At 41.1% G+C, this 15,824-nt stretch overlaps 1 protein-coding gene across 1 annotated transcript; it reads right to left on the bottom strand.

Moving 5' to 3' along the window:
• Window positions 1–1,704: 1,704 nt before the first annotated feature.
• RCAN3 (RCAN family member 3) lies at window positions 1,705–14,166 on the bottom strand. The gene is made up of 5 exons (XM_075721822.1): window positions 14,137–14,166; window positions 8,161–8,403; window positions 4,023–4,196; window positions 3,109–3,280; window positions 1,705–2,300 (listed from the first exon to the last, which is right to left on the bottom strand). Exons 2-5 carry the CDS (start codon window positions 8,353–8,355, stop codon window positions 2,092–2,094), a joined length of 750 nt encoding a protein of 249 aa, XP_075577937.1. The 5' UTR covers window positions 8,356–8,403; window positions 14,137–14,166; the 3' UTR covers window positions 1,705–2,091.
• Window positions 14,167–15,824: the final 1,658 nt, after the last annotated feature.

Here is a 15,824-nt window from a genome sequence, read left to right on the forward strand (position 1 = left end):
ATGGAAAACCATAAACTATCTCGACTGTTCGCTCAACTGCACAAGCATATAATACCATTAGAAAACTTACATATCAAGCTTGGGCCAATATGGAATACAGTTAAAAAACCACATGTGAATGGCACTGCATTGTTTTTATTTTAAGGGTCTTTACACAATGAAAGATGTTGGAATGCAAGTTGTTATACATTCTACACAAGATACATTGACAACATTACTTGCTTGATTTGCCTTATAAAACTGTTTCTGAAGGTTTTCCACTTATTCCTACTTACAGCAACTTCTACAACAGGGTAGAAATTAAACAATTAACAAAATATAAACACCACAGAAAATCCAAAACGGACTTCTGGAATTTTAAAAATACACAAGCCTGATGGACAATACAAGTTTTTTGTTTTGTTTCCTTTTTTTTTAATAACATGGAACAGTTATTAAACAGTGAGACAGAGAAGTCGGACTTTGAGTGAGTTCAATACCTGAAGAGATATATAAATACCATGCCTGTGGAGGCAAGATGAACAAAACCCATTTTCCTACCTTTTTAATATATACTATTCCTGCCTCTGGAACAGGGACCTGCCTGCAGGATCCCATTTTGCAACTTGAAGCTGGTGGCAGGAAGGGATCACGAGCTGGCACAATACGGAGTTGAAAACTACCACGCCCCTACAAATTCATGACTGTTACTTTTCCTCTCCGCCATCAATCAAGTGAAAACACCTCTGAAAATTCAGTAAGCGCTTCATGTAGAATTGAAACACACTAAAATGAATTTGAAAAAGGCCAATTCCTGAATGATTTAGGTATATGAACATCAGCAGCCTGGTTTGTTAACAAATAATTTTTTTTTTTAAATAGAAAAAAGAAGAATCTGTCTAGACTAAAAAAGGTTGGTTATAAAATAGCATAAAAGCATTGGAGCATGTGTCATTATACCGAGGCGTATTTTCCTCCTACTAAAACACTTAACACAAGATCACAAAATTAAAGATCTGTATTTTAGAAGATGCATCCTGGTCTCAAAAGTAGCAGATGCTCTATCAGACAGGCAGGATGCCACACAGAAAAAGTCTTAATGAAAAACAGCAAACAAGGGCTGAAACTGCATAAAAACTGGCTAAGCCAGGCAACCGATTGTCTTAAACTCCACTAAACAGACTGGAGAAGTCTAGGAGCACAGGTTAAAAATCAACCCTAAATGTTCTACCTCCTCACATAATTTAGACACAACATAACAGTCACTGAATTTATTTATAAATGTAGGCCATCTCTAGGACTGTAGAGGAACAAACATTACCATATTTTCAGAGAGGATCAGAGACAACACATTCAATAGCTGAATCCCTATTTCCCTCTACATATTGTAATTCACTCCTAATTAGGTGTCAGTGCAAACCATTGTACCTATCGGTGTACCATCACAGGTAGTAGCAGCAGTGTTGGCGACAGACGCGGAGTCTGTCTTCTCAGTGGTCTGTGATTCTTCCTCCTGTATTCTTCTCTGTGTAGTCAGCAGAACTACTTGAATTTAGTTCCATACGTGTATTTGTGCCTCATGTCAAAGTAAGAACACATACTTGGCATTTCTGACAAAAGCAAAGATTAATCTTCACCTTGGAAGATTGCTGGCTGGGAAGGAATTTTAGCATAAAGAATACGTTTCACTTGCATTTAACACCATATTAATTGGAAGCTGTTGTACCAGTACAGGTCACCTTTTAATTGCTATACAATGACTTTCTTGAATCCAATTGTAACAGTAAGAAAGACATTACTTCAGCACTCGGTACATCACACTGTACAGTATAAAGAAAAAAGTAACGTCTTAAAAAACCCCAACAAAACCAAAAAACACAACCAGACTTCCTATTTTTCACTATTCAAGTCAGGTGGATTTGCTACACTTGGAGGACTAGTCCCTAAAATTAAAGTGCTTTTCAGAGCATTGGCATCCAAAATCTTGAACATGAGAGACAATTACAAGTAAAATCTGTTGTCGCTATACATAACATATAGCAGCAGGACAGACATCAACACATGTACTCATTAAGTGTCTGATTTTTGATACTATCTTGAGCATCACACAATTTAACAGTGCATAGTACCCCCTACCTCCAGTGTACAATCAAATGCTTTCGATTCATTCAGTATTGTTGCAGGTGGTTCTGGACGCCTTGTCTGCATGATCTTCTGTTTGGGATTTTTTATTTCATCCTCCTCTTCTGTCTCACTTTCACAGACATGGACAACTACACTAGGAGTTGATTCTGTTCCTGCATGAAGCTCGTACTTCTCCCCTGAAGAGCAGCGAACAAAAATCATGCTAAGAACCACCCCAAGGAACAGCATTAAGCCACTTTATCTCAAAAACTCCTTAACAGCTGCAGTAACACAATCAAATATTCATTTATTCCTACCTCACCTTTAATTTGCTCAACTTCCACACTTGACCAGACCTGTTAAATGTTTTAAAATAGTCCCTGTATCTGCTATACTGTTTTTTGAATACAATCAATCTTTTAATTGATATTTAAAGGAAGGGAGGGAGTGATGTAAAAAAACTGTTGTGAAACACTGAAGACATCAGAAGACAAGCAGCATGCAAATTTTTAAGTGACATCGTTTATGCTGTACATTTATATGACATTTGTAAATGAAAAGCTGCAGAAGCATTTGAAAACATTAAGCCTCCGGATTCCCTGCTTGTCACAGAAAGCAAACAGCATGTTTCCTGGGACAGCTCATAAAGAAGTTTGACGATTAAACACAAAAAGTACATATTAGCATCCTTAATAACTGGAGCTGTCTATCTGCAAGAGACTGAACTTTTCATTCCTCTTCTTGTTTGTTACTTAATACTGAGACGATGACAAAATTCAGTACACAGATGTGATGGAGCTAGTACCACACAATGCAGTTCTGTGCTGGACTTTCAATCAATTAACGAATTAAGTAAAAAAAGTGATGGATCATTTTATTCAAGTAAGAAACATCACATAAGAGAGACTCAGTTTCTTCTCACAGAAAGAAAGGTAAGTAGATAAATTCCCTTGACAACTCTTTTTGAAGCTAAGTAACACAACAAAAGCAAGTGAATATTCCTACCTGGTCCCAACTTGGAGACAGCACAAAGCAAGTCATAGTTTATCAGGGGAGTTGCATCTTCACTCTGTTTCCATCCAACTGGTGGAGATGCAGGTGGTGATATCAGGAACTGTTTAACAGGTTGTGGAGGAAGGAGGTAGGACTTGTCACCTATTTCACTGGATACCTGTACCTGGGGACAAAAGCCAGGAGAGACAGCATAAGATAACAAATACTAATTCATAGAATCATAGAATCGTTTAGGTTGGAAAAGACCTTTAAGATCATCCAGTCCAACCATTAACCTACACTACCAAGTCTACTCTAAGCCAATCAAGGGTAGACTAAACCATGTCCCGAAGTGCCACATCTACCCGTTTTTTGAACACGTTCAAATTCTCTTTTTATTTAGTCTACTTCCCCGATAACTCATGCCCATTCTCTGTATTAGCAATGCTTAATTCAGCCTAGCTTTAAAAATAACAGTAGTACAGCTTTTGTCAGTTCTTGGTATGACACCTTGGAGAAACGCTGCAGGTAAGAAATCGGCCTATGTCAGTATTGACAACGTAGCTGTACACGACACATGCAAGCTGCTAATGCAACAAGAAGAATGTGCCTGTAAAGCACCTATTATAAAGAGATCTTTGGACCCACTTATTTTCTTTCAGCACATTTCTGTTTATGTATGGGGGAAGGTGGTTTGTGTCACTACACAGCGACTGTTCCATACCCATCACAACTCTGTAAGCTCACACTGAAAGGCAAAACTGTCCCCTAAAGCATGAATTTTCTCAATGAGTAAAAAAAAAAAAATACATCTCAGTGTAGAATAATGAGGTTGAAGGTAATTCCAGATATTTATCACAAATGAAACTCAGGGGCAGAAGTGGAATGAGGAAGAAAGAGGGACACATCTTAGTGTTCCACGATACCTGTGCAAAGTAAAGCTTCAGCTTTTTTCCGTTGAAGTCAGTTTCATGCAGCTCTATCCGTGCTCTGGCTGCTGCCTCTGGATTGCTGAAGTTTATCCTTACTCTTCTAAAGCTTTTAAACAACTGGAATGTAACTTGATTATCGTAGACCGTGAAAAGTGCTTCAAATCTTTCCTAGAGATGAAGTACAAAGATTCTCCAAACACAAAATGCACATTTTCACTCAATAAAAACACGTTTTCCTTTCACTTTCCTCTCCCAAATCCCAATAATTTCCTTAATCGCCTTCTAAACCTGGACGTTCAGCACCTCCCTCAGTCACCCCGACTTGCAAATCCGTGTTCAGTGTCGTACTGCTTCGTCTCACTAATTAAACCTGAATTCCAAGAGCACATCGATGTGAACGAGCCTACAAAGCGCATAAACTGCCACCTACCGACAGGTACTGCAAAGTGCAGACGGCAACAAAACCGCCCGTGCTTGCACAGGACTTTCACCCACGCGTCTCCAAAAATCCTATGCAAATCAGTTAATTTTTCTATTAGATAAACTAAAGTACTGAGTGCTTAAGGAAAATGTCAGAATTCTCAGGATGAATGAATAAGGCTACTTCGGAAGAGACAAAAATGTATTATTCCTAAACAACACTTGTTCACAAAAATAAGAAAATGAAAACATCATGTTTTATTGACTATGGAATCTTATCAAGTTCTTTAAAAAAATAATAACTGCACTGTTATGAAATTCAATCTGTTTTAATTTACCACTTCTCTGACCTACAAGAGAGCTAATTTTCAGATATTTCTCTTTTTTTCTAGTGTAAACGCACTAGGAAATTTCCTACTGTAAATTTTCATTCACTGTAAAAAGTCAGATTAAAATCAATAAATGAGAAGCATGCAAGCAGTCTCTTTTCAATTTTATGTACTATGTTCTGGTAATATTCAGTTATTTAGAGAGCTCTACATAAGCAAATAAGCAGAACAGGAATACTTTTCCATTAAGAACTCTTTCCAATGACAACAGTTGGTTGGCTTGATTCCAACAGACACCGATCTCTTTACAAACATCCTGTTGATGCCTTCATTCCTGTAAAAACAGTTACAGGATGAGGGGCTTTCATTTGAAATAGGACTGAAGAAATTCTTCAGATGATGTCCATGTTAGTTTTAACAAAAATACTATTTTCTTGTGCTATTCTCTCCAATCTGTACAACGTCAAGGTCTTTATTAAATCAGAAAACCTGTTCCTTCTGCACCCTGGCCAAATTTTGTTGACAAACACAAAACTGCAATCTAGTGGATCCACCCTGCAATTGAAAATGATGAAGACAATGTTCCAATTATGACATTACCCCCAAAAAGATGAACATTTGAGAAAGAAACAGCATGTACTTTTACTCTGAATTTCTCACCTTTTGCTGTTAAAAAACCCCACTTTTAGATGCTATGTAGAAGACAAACTTATTAAAAGATGTATGCCAACTTAGACATCTTACAGTTTTCCTGTAAACATACCATGTATTTAACCTACACCACTTAAAAGTGGAAACTGACTGCATTAAATTCAACAACTTAAGAGTCAATTCAACATGAACTGTTAATGTTGAAGTGTTGCTTTAACAAATCAGCAGTAAAAACAGAAATATAGCTAGAAAATGTCCAAAAAATGGATGAAAGAACCAGGGCAGAAATAGAACCTAAGCAAAATGCTTTGTAAGAATTAAATATACAGATTTCAAATCAATAGTGTCTTTTTAGCCTTTTCTCCTCACCAGAATATTAATCATTACTCACTTATGTGAAGTTTCACAAATGAAAATGCCGAGCATAAAATATTTGTGCCTATATACAGAACTGGCCAATCTATTTTGTACAGTTGCGACTACTACGAAATCAGGGAAGAGGAAGACTGATTTTGTCAGTCTGCTTGCAAGTGCTGCTGGCTTTGCTAGCGTTACCAAATGAACTAAAAAATCATTGGGTAGCAAAACTGTAAGTGCCATCACCACCACCCCCACCCCCCCCCCAAAAAAAACCCAAACCACCACAAATTTTCAAATCGCTTTCTGTTTGTACACTGACAGCACAATTTTCATTTGCTTCATTAACTGTTTGCTGTGCATTCAGCCTTTAAAAGATGATGTAGGAAGAAGTAAATCAAACCACTGAAATGTGTGTCCAGGGGCTGACTAAAGCCCCCTGTTTCATAAAACAGACAAAAGCCATACAATATATCACAGCACCTCTACGCTTCCGAGCACTAGGGAGAAGTCTGCATAGTAAATGTTCAATTTAGAGATATAATGTATAATTCTGACCTATTCTAAACTAATGCCTTGGCTATGACAATCAGCTTAGATAAGCTTGCTGACAGTACAATCAGCACACTTTACAAACGATGTTTTAAATGAAAAATTTTAAATTTGTGGTTAAATTTACAAGCGGTTTTATGTGGCAACTAATTATCCCAGAACCATTAAAGAAAAAGCTAGCACACCTCCCTTGAGACACCTCATAGGCACGGACATACTGTGGGAATACTTTCATGGAAAAAAGCAAATGTACATTAAAATGACAAATCACACATCAACATGTGCAAAACAATTTAGCAAGGCAACATTTCCAGTGCACACTTTCTATAGCGCACGGACAATGAATTATGGGGCACTGTTTCCGTAGCATCAGAGTTAAATTAGTCCAGTGCATTATTTAATGTTCCATTGATTAACTGATGCTTTACTGCCTTCTTCCAAGGGTAGTAATCACTGAAACAAATGGAGTGCTCCCCGCTTACAAAAGCCTTTTGAACTAGAAGCTGATTTAGTAGAAACAGTAACAATTTAAATTAGTCATCAGTGAGTTAAAAATTTATCTAGAAAAGGAGACTCAGCTTGCAATTTTTTTTTTAAATTAGATGACATATGATTTACATGCTCTTAGGCATCGCCTGTTTTGTTTTCCAGTAAAAACAGCACTAATATACAAGGCCAGAAATGAACTCGTCTACTGATGTACATAGGCTAGCAACAACTCACGCCCTTTGAAAAAACCGCATTTGACACCAGGCATATAACTAATGGCTAATGAACCGTATCTCATTGTCTCTATAAAACATGGGAAAGGAAAAATAAAGCATTGCATCTGAAAATAAGCCACTGAAGACTCAAAAGCCTTTTCTGGCACCTTTCTTTCATACGGGTAGGAATACAATCACAACAAACTACAAGAGCAACAGCTCTCATCATGCAATGTCCTCCTCCCTGCCCCAACGGGGATCTGTAAGCTGCTTCACAAGCTGTTTATGTGACACCACGCGCACGTTCTCAACCGATCACCCTTCCTTTTATTTTGAGTATGTCCATTTGTTAGGAGCACTGGCTTAGGAATTCAGCTCACAGCAAGTATTTGAAAGATTGACTTATATTTAAGTACGTAATTTAGCAACTCTGAGGCACAGAACAACACTTCCTATCTGACACCACACCTTTCCCTCAGATGTTGAAAACTTTTCAGCAAAACTGCAGCCTTCTTAAGTACTTTTGTAAACTGAAACTGAAGAAGCCACAGACCAAAGCTTTCATATCAGCCCCTCCTATGTTCCCTCACTCATGTAGCGTACATTAATTATTCCTGATGCTCTTGCAAGGAAAGGGAAAGAAGAGATTTGACTGAATACAAATATTAGCAGGCCAGAGAAGATTTACTTTATTATAAGGTCTTTATAAGCCACTTTCAAGGTGTTCAAGTCAGAACACACATCCTGCAAATTGATAATGCTCTTTTAACAGAATCCTTGCCTTGAAATAAAACACTGAAAGTTGCTTTCAGATTTTATTTAAATCTGCCCTTGGATTTGGCACCTTGGATAAAAGGGGGTGGGGGGAAATCAGAAGAGCTTTTCATGGGAGAAGCACTGTATCCATTAACAATTTCAAATGCCAGAAAAGTGTAGTATTATCTGCTCTTTAGTAACTGTACTCGTTCTGATCTAGGCTTAACCAGGTAAATACTTTGGGTTGTTTTTTTCCTTCCAATTATAATATGTAGTAATACGCTGAAAATCCAGACAAAAATGTTCAATAGCTGTATCTATACTTACAATGCTATACCTCAAATATGCCTCTCTCTACCTTACCTTTTTTTCCTGTACCTCAAACACAGCTTCATGAACACTGCAAGCAAAGAGTGAGGTAGGCAAGTCACTTAAATCCATCATCTCTTCCAAATCATCTTCATTTTCTCCAAAAACCATCTGTTCTTCCTCCTCTTGGTCACTGCTGTAGAGGTCTGACTGGCTGTCGCTCCAGGACTTCATAGTATCTCTGAGCATCGTTCACCCAAAGCAACTCTTCTTTATGCTCCACTTTCTAGTAGGGCTCTGCCATTCCAAAAAACAAAACCAAAACAGAATGTGAAGATACCACATCTTCTTGCTTTGACTGTTCTTTAAGGCAAATAATTTTACAAAAAAGAATAGAAATCAACGTGAAGCTTGTTCTCTCATCCACAAAACAGAAGCACCGTATCCCATTTCTGTAAATGGGATAAGGACACTGCTGTTCAATCCATGAAAAGGAAGATAAAGTCACTCAGTCAAGTAAATTAAATTTCTCCTCCCTTTACTCTGACATAAATCAAGAATTACAATACTGTTCTAGAAGCTTTTCTGCATGACACGCTTTTCAGTTAATGGCAATTTCTTATTTAATAACTTAAAAGCCCTTCCCAAGTAATCAGAGTAGTCTTCTGATATTTGAAGAAACATCTTTATTTCATCAATGGGAACACATGCATACAGCGAAGTTAAATCATCTGTCCAAAGCCTCTCCAAGCCAGTGGCAGATACGGAACAAAACCCAAGATCTCCTAATGTGAGGACATTTCCTTCTCCGAAGCACTGGAGAATGCCTTTCCCATAGGTAAAAGAGTATCTATAGCCCTGAGTAAACATGTCAAGGGAGGAAAAAAGTGCCAACAAGCAAGAGACTAAATAAAACACTTTAGGTAACAAACTAGTTTTTACACAATAAAGATTTTAATAGAGCATACCTTTTGCCACCTATTGCTGCAAAAATCATGAGAAGGTTATCACACTACTGTATATTCTAATGTGACAGAAAACATGTAACTGTACTGCATCTAGATTTGTAGGGGGTGGTAATTTGTGACATAACACTAAAAAAAAGGTAAATATATATGTTACATTGGCAATGATCTCATTTGAGTATTTGCTTAACTAGCTTGCTCTTTTGAAGCAGTCACTGAGAAATGCCATCAACTGAAACCAATATGTGTAAAAAATGCATTAAAAACCCCCATAATAAATCCACGCTCACTCATGGGAAAAGGTTTAAGACAAGTTTTCTAATTAACAACACCCAAGCACTCTCAACACTTTGTACTTAAGGAGAAATAGCATGTGAAAACGAGAAAAAAAAGGTTTAGTACCTATTTTAAGTATCTACAAACTGCTTAGAGAGACACACACAAGGTGTGATGCTAACTTAAACAAATTAAATCAATGTAACCTTAGGGTGGACACATAAAGCTGTCTGAAGCACTGCGCACACATGCACCCCTAACTGCACCAGTTCACTGTAGTCAAACCATTACAAAATCATGCATAGACCTGGCTAAATTTTCCCAGCACAGCAAGTATCGAAATTTTCACAGGAAACACTCCTCATCATCACAGAAAGAAGGATGTAAATGCAAGAAAATATGTAGCTGGTGGAAACCTAATTTTTTGTGCTCGCTGATTCATGCAAAAAAGGAAAGAGAAAAGGGAAAGAAAATACGCCAACACAGTAAAAACAAAAGCCACCATCTGGCTTTTAGAGAGTTCTGGGCTAATCAGTCCAACATGCAACAGGACGGAGATACCTACACTCAAGCCAAGCTACGTGCAGACAGAATTGAGAGCAACATGCCAGCCTTATCCTGGTTTTGGTCCTGCCTCCCAAGCATCCACGTCGGAGAGGAGCACGGATCACAGTAAGAAACACCTAACCCACACATGACTGCTCCAAAAACCTGGTTTTCTGACAAATCAAAGAATGAGACTTGCAAACAAGGCAAGAGAGCAAAACTGCCACAGAAAAGGGAGAGTTTGGAAACGCTGGCATGTAAATTCAAAGACTTAAATTAACGGTGAACAGGACAGGAAGTAAGGTAACATACAGATCAACATAGGATTTGGTCACGTCTGCTGCGTTATGAAGAGCTTTCAAAAGTTCAGGCTGTCTGAGCCTCAGACACTACAAAATGAAGTCAACAAAGCAGACTGGAGGGAGGCAAAAGCATTGAGAAAATAAGATTAACAGGGTGCACAATTACTGTGACTTACACTGTGCCCGCAGTAGTACTCCTCTCTTCATTCTGTTAGCACTGCGGAATCAGACATCACAATTAAAATGAGAGAGAATTTAATCCACAGATTAACAACTGAGTCCATTACTCCTCCTTTAAAGTTGTTAGCATCTACTATGTCATTTAAGGAGCTGCAATCTGCAGATTACTGACACCAAGCACTGCAGTGACCACAGAGATGTTCCTCCGTTTGGTACGTTAGCACAGAGGAACAGCACTTCAGGGGAACATGAGCAGAGAGATGGACAAAATGAAGGCAGATACAGGTTTTTATTTATACCTTATATAAATAAGTATAAAAATATTAAAAGACACCTGAACTCTACATTTCTGGCTAATGTTCTGTACAATGAGACTTTGTATAGGCTCCTTGAATAGAAACCATCTCTTACACACCAATGAGCCAAGTATGCAAATATCTGCTTGCAAATAAAATAAAACTGATACTGTTAAAAAGAGCAATTCAAGCCACTTTCTAAAACACCAACTTAAGGACGTAAAGAATGTATTGTGGGGGGAAAAAACAAAATCCCAGTTTTAACTAAATTTGGCAAAAGAAGGAAAAGTAATTCAGAGAATTAAAATTAAGTTCAAAGTTCCAGCATGAGGAGGTTCTAAAACTCTGAAATTGTTATATTTTGAAAAAAGATATCCATGTTATTTCCATGTCTGTTTGGTATAACAGAATAGGGCAATTTCGTAAATGAAAAGGTGACAACATACAAAAGAAGGCAGCAAGAATGACAGCCAGGTAAACAATACAATTAAGGAAAGGTCTTTGCCACATCAACTTAGGAATTGGAGAGGGATCAGTAACAAACAACTGAAATGTTTGCAAACAAATGCCAGGAGCTCAGGTATCACAGAGTACCACACACACTGTAAGAGAGGATGGGAAGAAAAAAGAAAGCGAAAAAAGCCAAGAAAAAAGCCACAAGATCTACCTTCTTTTACGATTTAGTTTAGATAACATTAAATGATTCAAGTAACCTGTGAAGTAGACAGAGATAAAAGTGATGGCTGCAAGATCACTACGATTTTCACCATGCATGAACTGGTTAACAGACATAAGCACAACTGTCTAGTTAGCATCTTAACATTAAAGAAATTAAACTTGCGGTTCCCTACATCTTTAGCCTTCTGCATCCTGACTCATTTCATCCAGTTCCACGTGAAACTGCAGTCAACAACCACCACTGTCTACCTGTGTGTTCCCACCTTCAAAATGCACACAGATTAAAACAAGCAACGGAGGCAGGACTGCTCAGAAACAGAGCTGAGATGACAGCCCTGGTGCTCCTGCACCGTAGTCCTGCCTTCTGTTCACTGCAAAAGATCTTCCCTGTAAACCTTTTACAGTGTAAATACCCTTGATATGAGGAAAACACTGCTTTTTGCTCAACAACAATGTGTGGTATTATGGAACACATCAAATTCTGCATAGGCGTGCATTATTGCACAGAAGAGACGCTCTTCAGATTTGTAAAGAAGTTGAAGAATCCTGATGGAAAACACACAAACCTGTCTAGGCACACTGCATCCAGCTTTGCACGCAGCAAACAGCCTCACTGGCTTCAAGTTTCATTGTATATGAATTCATCGTGTTGTAACGTTTAAATACAGCAACAAAACGTTTTACTGCAAGATATTTTCTGCTCTGTAAAAAGGCAGCGGGTCTCAAATGATGTGTGTAAATGATATGGGAGAGCTGGGGCAGTTTAAACCTCCCCATTGCCATGAAGTAGATTCCATTTTTTCCTTAACTAGTAACAAGAATTGAATTACCAGAAATCATCTTGTTCTTTTAGAGAACAAGAGTGGAAACTTGTACACTATTAAGCTGCAGAAGACAATGCAGTTATTCCCTTGAATTCCTGCAAACAGTCTGCAGGGAAAGTGATTTAATAGAAGCAATCTTAGTCAAAAGTTAAGGAAACATTTCAGCAACAAGATCAACAGTTCCATACAATTTACAGTACAGCATTTCCTGCTAGTATAAAAACAAAATCCAAAAAGCTTCTGTAGGGAGCACTGAACTGTAAAAGCTACTTCAGTTATGTTTTGCTTTTTTAAAAATTAAGAATGCTTCACAGTTCTATTTTTTTTTTTTAATCATAGACCTACATGGTTAATCCTAGTTTTTTCACAGATCACTTGTTTTTCCTGACTTTGCCCAAATCAGCATCAAAACACCACGGTTATTGAGCAATGCAAGAATATCCAATAGCTTCCCTGAAATAAGGATGAGACAGGTAAGACTGATGGATGAATGTTAATCAAGAAGTACTGTTAGAAACAGTGCTGTGAGAAGTGATATTTTAACCGAGTAGGTAGAACTATTTTATCATGCAATTACTCGAAAGCATCACAATCAGAAGAAGAAATACTCCAAGCCTGACAGGTACACCGATGTGATTATCAGTGCAACAGCCAACCTGCTCTGCTTCAGTTTCCCCTATGCAAAAAGGGAATTAATTCACTTACCTCCTTGGAAAGGTGAGAAGTACCGATTTATAAGACAGGCTGATATAAATGGAAGTATACAAATGCTAGGCATTTGTTTACAAATGCTAGCCATTTATTACAATCACCTAATTCTTACAGTAATATTAACTGCAATAAGCAATTCAAAATTATAAGCAAATTCATTGTGCAGACAACTGACAATACTCGTTAGCAAGCTCCTTGCTCACTCGCTCCCTCTTAGATTTCAGATTACACAGCAGGACTACAAGGATCAACAGTTCCGTACAATTTACAGTACGGCATTTCCTGCTAGCGTAAAAACAAAATCCAAAAAGCTTCTGTAGGGAGCACTGCACTATAAAAGCTACTTCAATTATGTTTTGCTTTTTTAAGAATGCTTCACAGTTCTTTTTTTTTTTTTTTTTTTTTAATCATAGACCTACATGGTTAATTCTAGTTTTTTCACAGATCAGAAAGGAAAGCCACCCGGATAAAACCTTTTACCAAGCCCCTGTTCTTCTGAGAATTGAGACCTGCTTATCCTTTGGACACCAGGTGGCAGGTACCTCTGAAACACTTACAAGCGAACTCTTCGACTTCAGACAAAGCTTAAGATCCTCCGAAATTCCAGCCGGCGGTGGAAATGCGGGCACTGCACGGAGAGCGGCAGCTCCGTCAGCGCACCGCTACCGACCGCGCCGGCATCCCCGGGCATCCCCGGGCATCGCTCGTCAGGCACCGCGGGACAAGCGGCTCCTCCGCGTTACCGCACCCCTCCCGAAAACCCTGAACACTCAACAAGGCCTGGAGAACCCCCGGCAATGCCTGCGCAGGCGGCCCGGCGGGCCCCGGGCAAGGGCCGGGCTCAGCGCCCAGCTCCGAGGGAACGGGGCAGGCGGGAAAGGCGGCGGTGGAGGCAGAAGACCGCTCGGGGGTTGTTCTTAACAAAAAAAAAAAAAAAAACCCAACAAAAAAATGCCTCCGTAGCTGCTGTAACAAGTGTCAGAGGAGAAAACAACTTCTCCGCCCCGCCCGGCAGCCGCGGAGGGCGCAGGCAGCGGCACCGCGGGCGGGGGGCTCGGCCAGGCCTCGCCGCGCCCTCCCCGACCGCCCGGGAGGCGGCAGGCGGCGGGCGGCGCTCGGCGCTCGGTGCTCGGCGCTCGGCGCTCGGCGCGGCGGGCCGGGCCGCCTCACCTCAGGGCGGGAGTCGCGCGGCAGGGACGGCTGAGGGGACGGGGCAGCAACAGATGGCCGAGGGGGGGCGGGGGACGCTCACCGTCTCCTGGGCGGGGATCCCCTCGGCGGCGGCGAAGGGTCGCCGCGCAAGGGCGGCGGGAGCGCGCACTCCCCGCCGGTCGCCGTGCGGAGCGAGCGGCTGCGGGAGGGGAGCGGCGGGAACGCGCCTGCGCGCGCGGCCCCGCGCCTCCGCATCGCCCCGGGGAGCGGCGGGGACGGGGGGGGGCGGGTCAGTGACCCGGATGGCGGGGGGCGGCTCTGCGCATGCGCCGGCGCCGCAGCGGGGGCGGGCGGCCGCCATCTCCTGAGCCGCCTCCCCCTGAGGGGCTGCGGGGGGCCCGGCCTCGCCGCCCGCCCCCGCTCTGCTCCGCGGTTTCCGTGGCGGGTGTCAGGCGTGTTCCGCCCCGGTGCGTGTGTCTGTGTCTCCACAGCAAATGGCGCGAAGCCCTCTGGGGAGACGAACGGTGTTTCACACCTGTCGATCCTTGAGGAGGCGACGGGCTTCCACCTGGCCTCGAGGAAAGGCTTTCCTGGGTTCCCTGTGGGAATGACGGAGCTCGGAGAGATGCAAAGTCACTCAAAAGCTGCAGATTGCTCTAGGAACTGCCTCTGGAGAAGCTGTTGGCAGCTGAGTTGCTGGCAGAGCCGAGTACGGAGGATGGAGTCCTCTTCCATGTTTTTAATTAACAGCCTCGAGATGCTGTTTGAGCCCTGACAGGAGCGCGTCGGGCTGTCCCAGCAGGACGCTTGGGTGACCTTGAAGGCTAAAGCCAGAGAAGAGGACGTGGGACTGACGGAGCGCGGCACCTGCGCTGCGGTGCTTTGCGCTCGGCGGGCTTCTGCTGCGAAAGGCCCGCGTGTGCTCCGAGACGGCGGCCAAAACGAATCGGTTTTACTTTGCAGTTGGCCTCAGCCGGCGGACACGCTCGGGCAGTTGCCAGATGGGAACAGTGATGGTTTGTGTCCCTCGTCTCTCGGAGTAAATCGTGGCTTAATCCAGGAATGAGATGATTCACGGCAGCGGTCATCTGAACTGCGTGATAAATGAATGCTTGTGTACATTTACATCTAAAGAAAGCACAGATGTCCTTTTTTTTCCGTTGTATTCAGTCTTCCACAAAAAGCACACAAAACTCACTCCCAATTCCACTGACACAAATACTTAGTTCAACAGCTTTGTCCTCATTTGGAAAGCCATAAGACAGGATGTTTTACATAAATACTGAAATTTCTTGAAATGCTTTCTTCTAAAGTTCAGGTACAGAAAAAAGGCAGAAAGTAATGCTAAGCTGGTCTTCTTTACCAGGCCTGTAATTTGTCCACAGTGCAGACCTTTCCCTCGTAAGAAGACAGGGCATAGCAGAATTCACTTCTAGAAAGGTAAGATCAGCCTTACCTGTCCAGGTAAGGGCTTCTGCAATTTAGATGCCATGCAAATTTAGGCGGTAAGTGCTTAATCTCAATTACCTTAGCCTTTCCTTGCTGCAATCACATGCTTTATTAATTCAATACCATGTTCTTCCTCCCTGGCCAGCAATATATTCTGCTTTAATACCACAAACTCCCAACATTTGTGTCCATTTCAGGGGCATTTTAAATACTCTGCCTTTTGTAATAACACCTGTTTTGTAACATGCATTTTTGTAATGAACCTGACATCTGGCTTGATTGCCACCTCTTTATATTAGCACTTAACACAGTTGTCTCTGATACAACACACTAACCCTT

This window comes from Pelecanus crispus, chromosome 16 (assembly GCF_030463565.1).
Source record: "Pelecanus crispus isolate bPelCri1 chromosome 16, bPelCri1.pri, whole genome shotgun sequence".
NCBI classification, from domain to species: domain Eukaryota; kingdom Metazoa; phylum Chordata; class Aves; order Pelecaniformes; family Pelecanidae; genus Pelecanus; species Pelecanus crispus.

Coding starts and splice junctions, on each gene's coding strand:
- RCAN3 (XM_075721822.1), bottom strand. CDS start 8,355: ATGCTCAGAGATACTATGAAGTCCTGGAGCGACAGCCAGTCAGACCTC. Junction 4,197..8,160: donor TTGAGGTACAGGAAAAAAAG/GTAAGGTAGAGA, acceptor CTTCATCTCTAG/GAAAGATTTGAAGCACTTTT. Junction 2,301..3,108: donor TGTCTCCAAGTTGGGACCAG/GTAGGAATATTC, acceptor GCTGCTCTTCAG/GGGAGAAGTACGAGCTTCAT.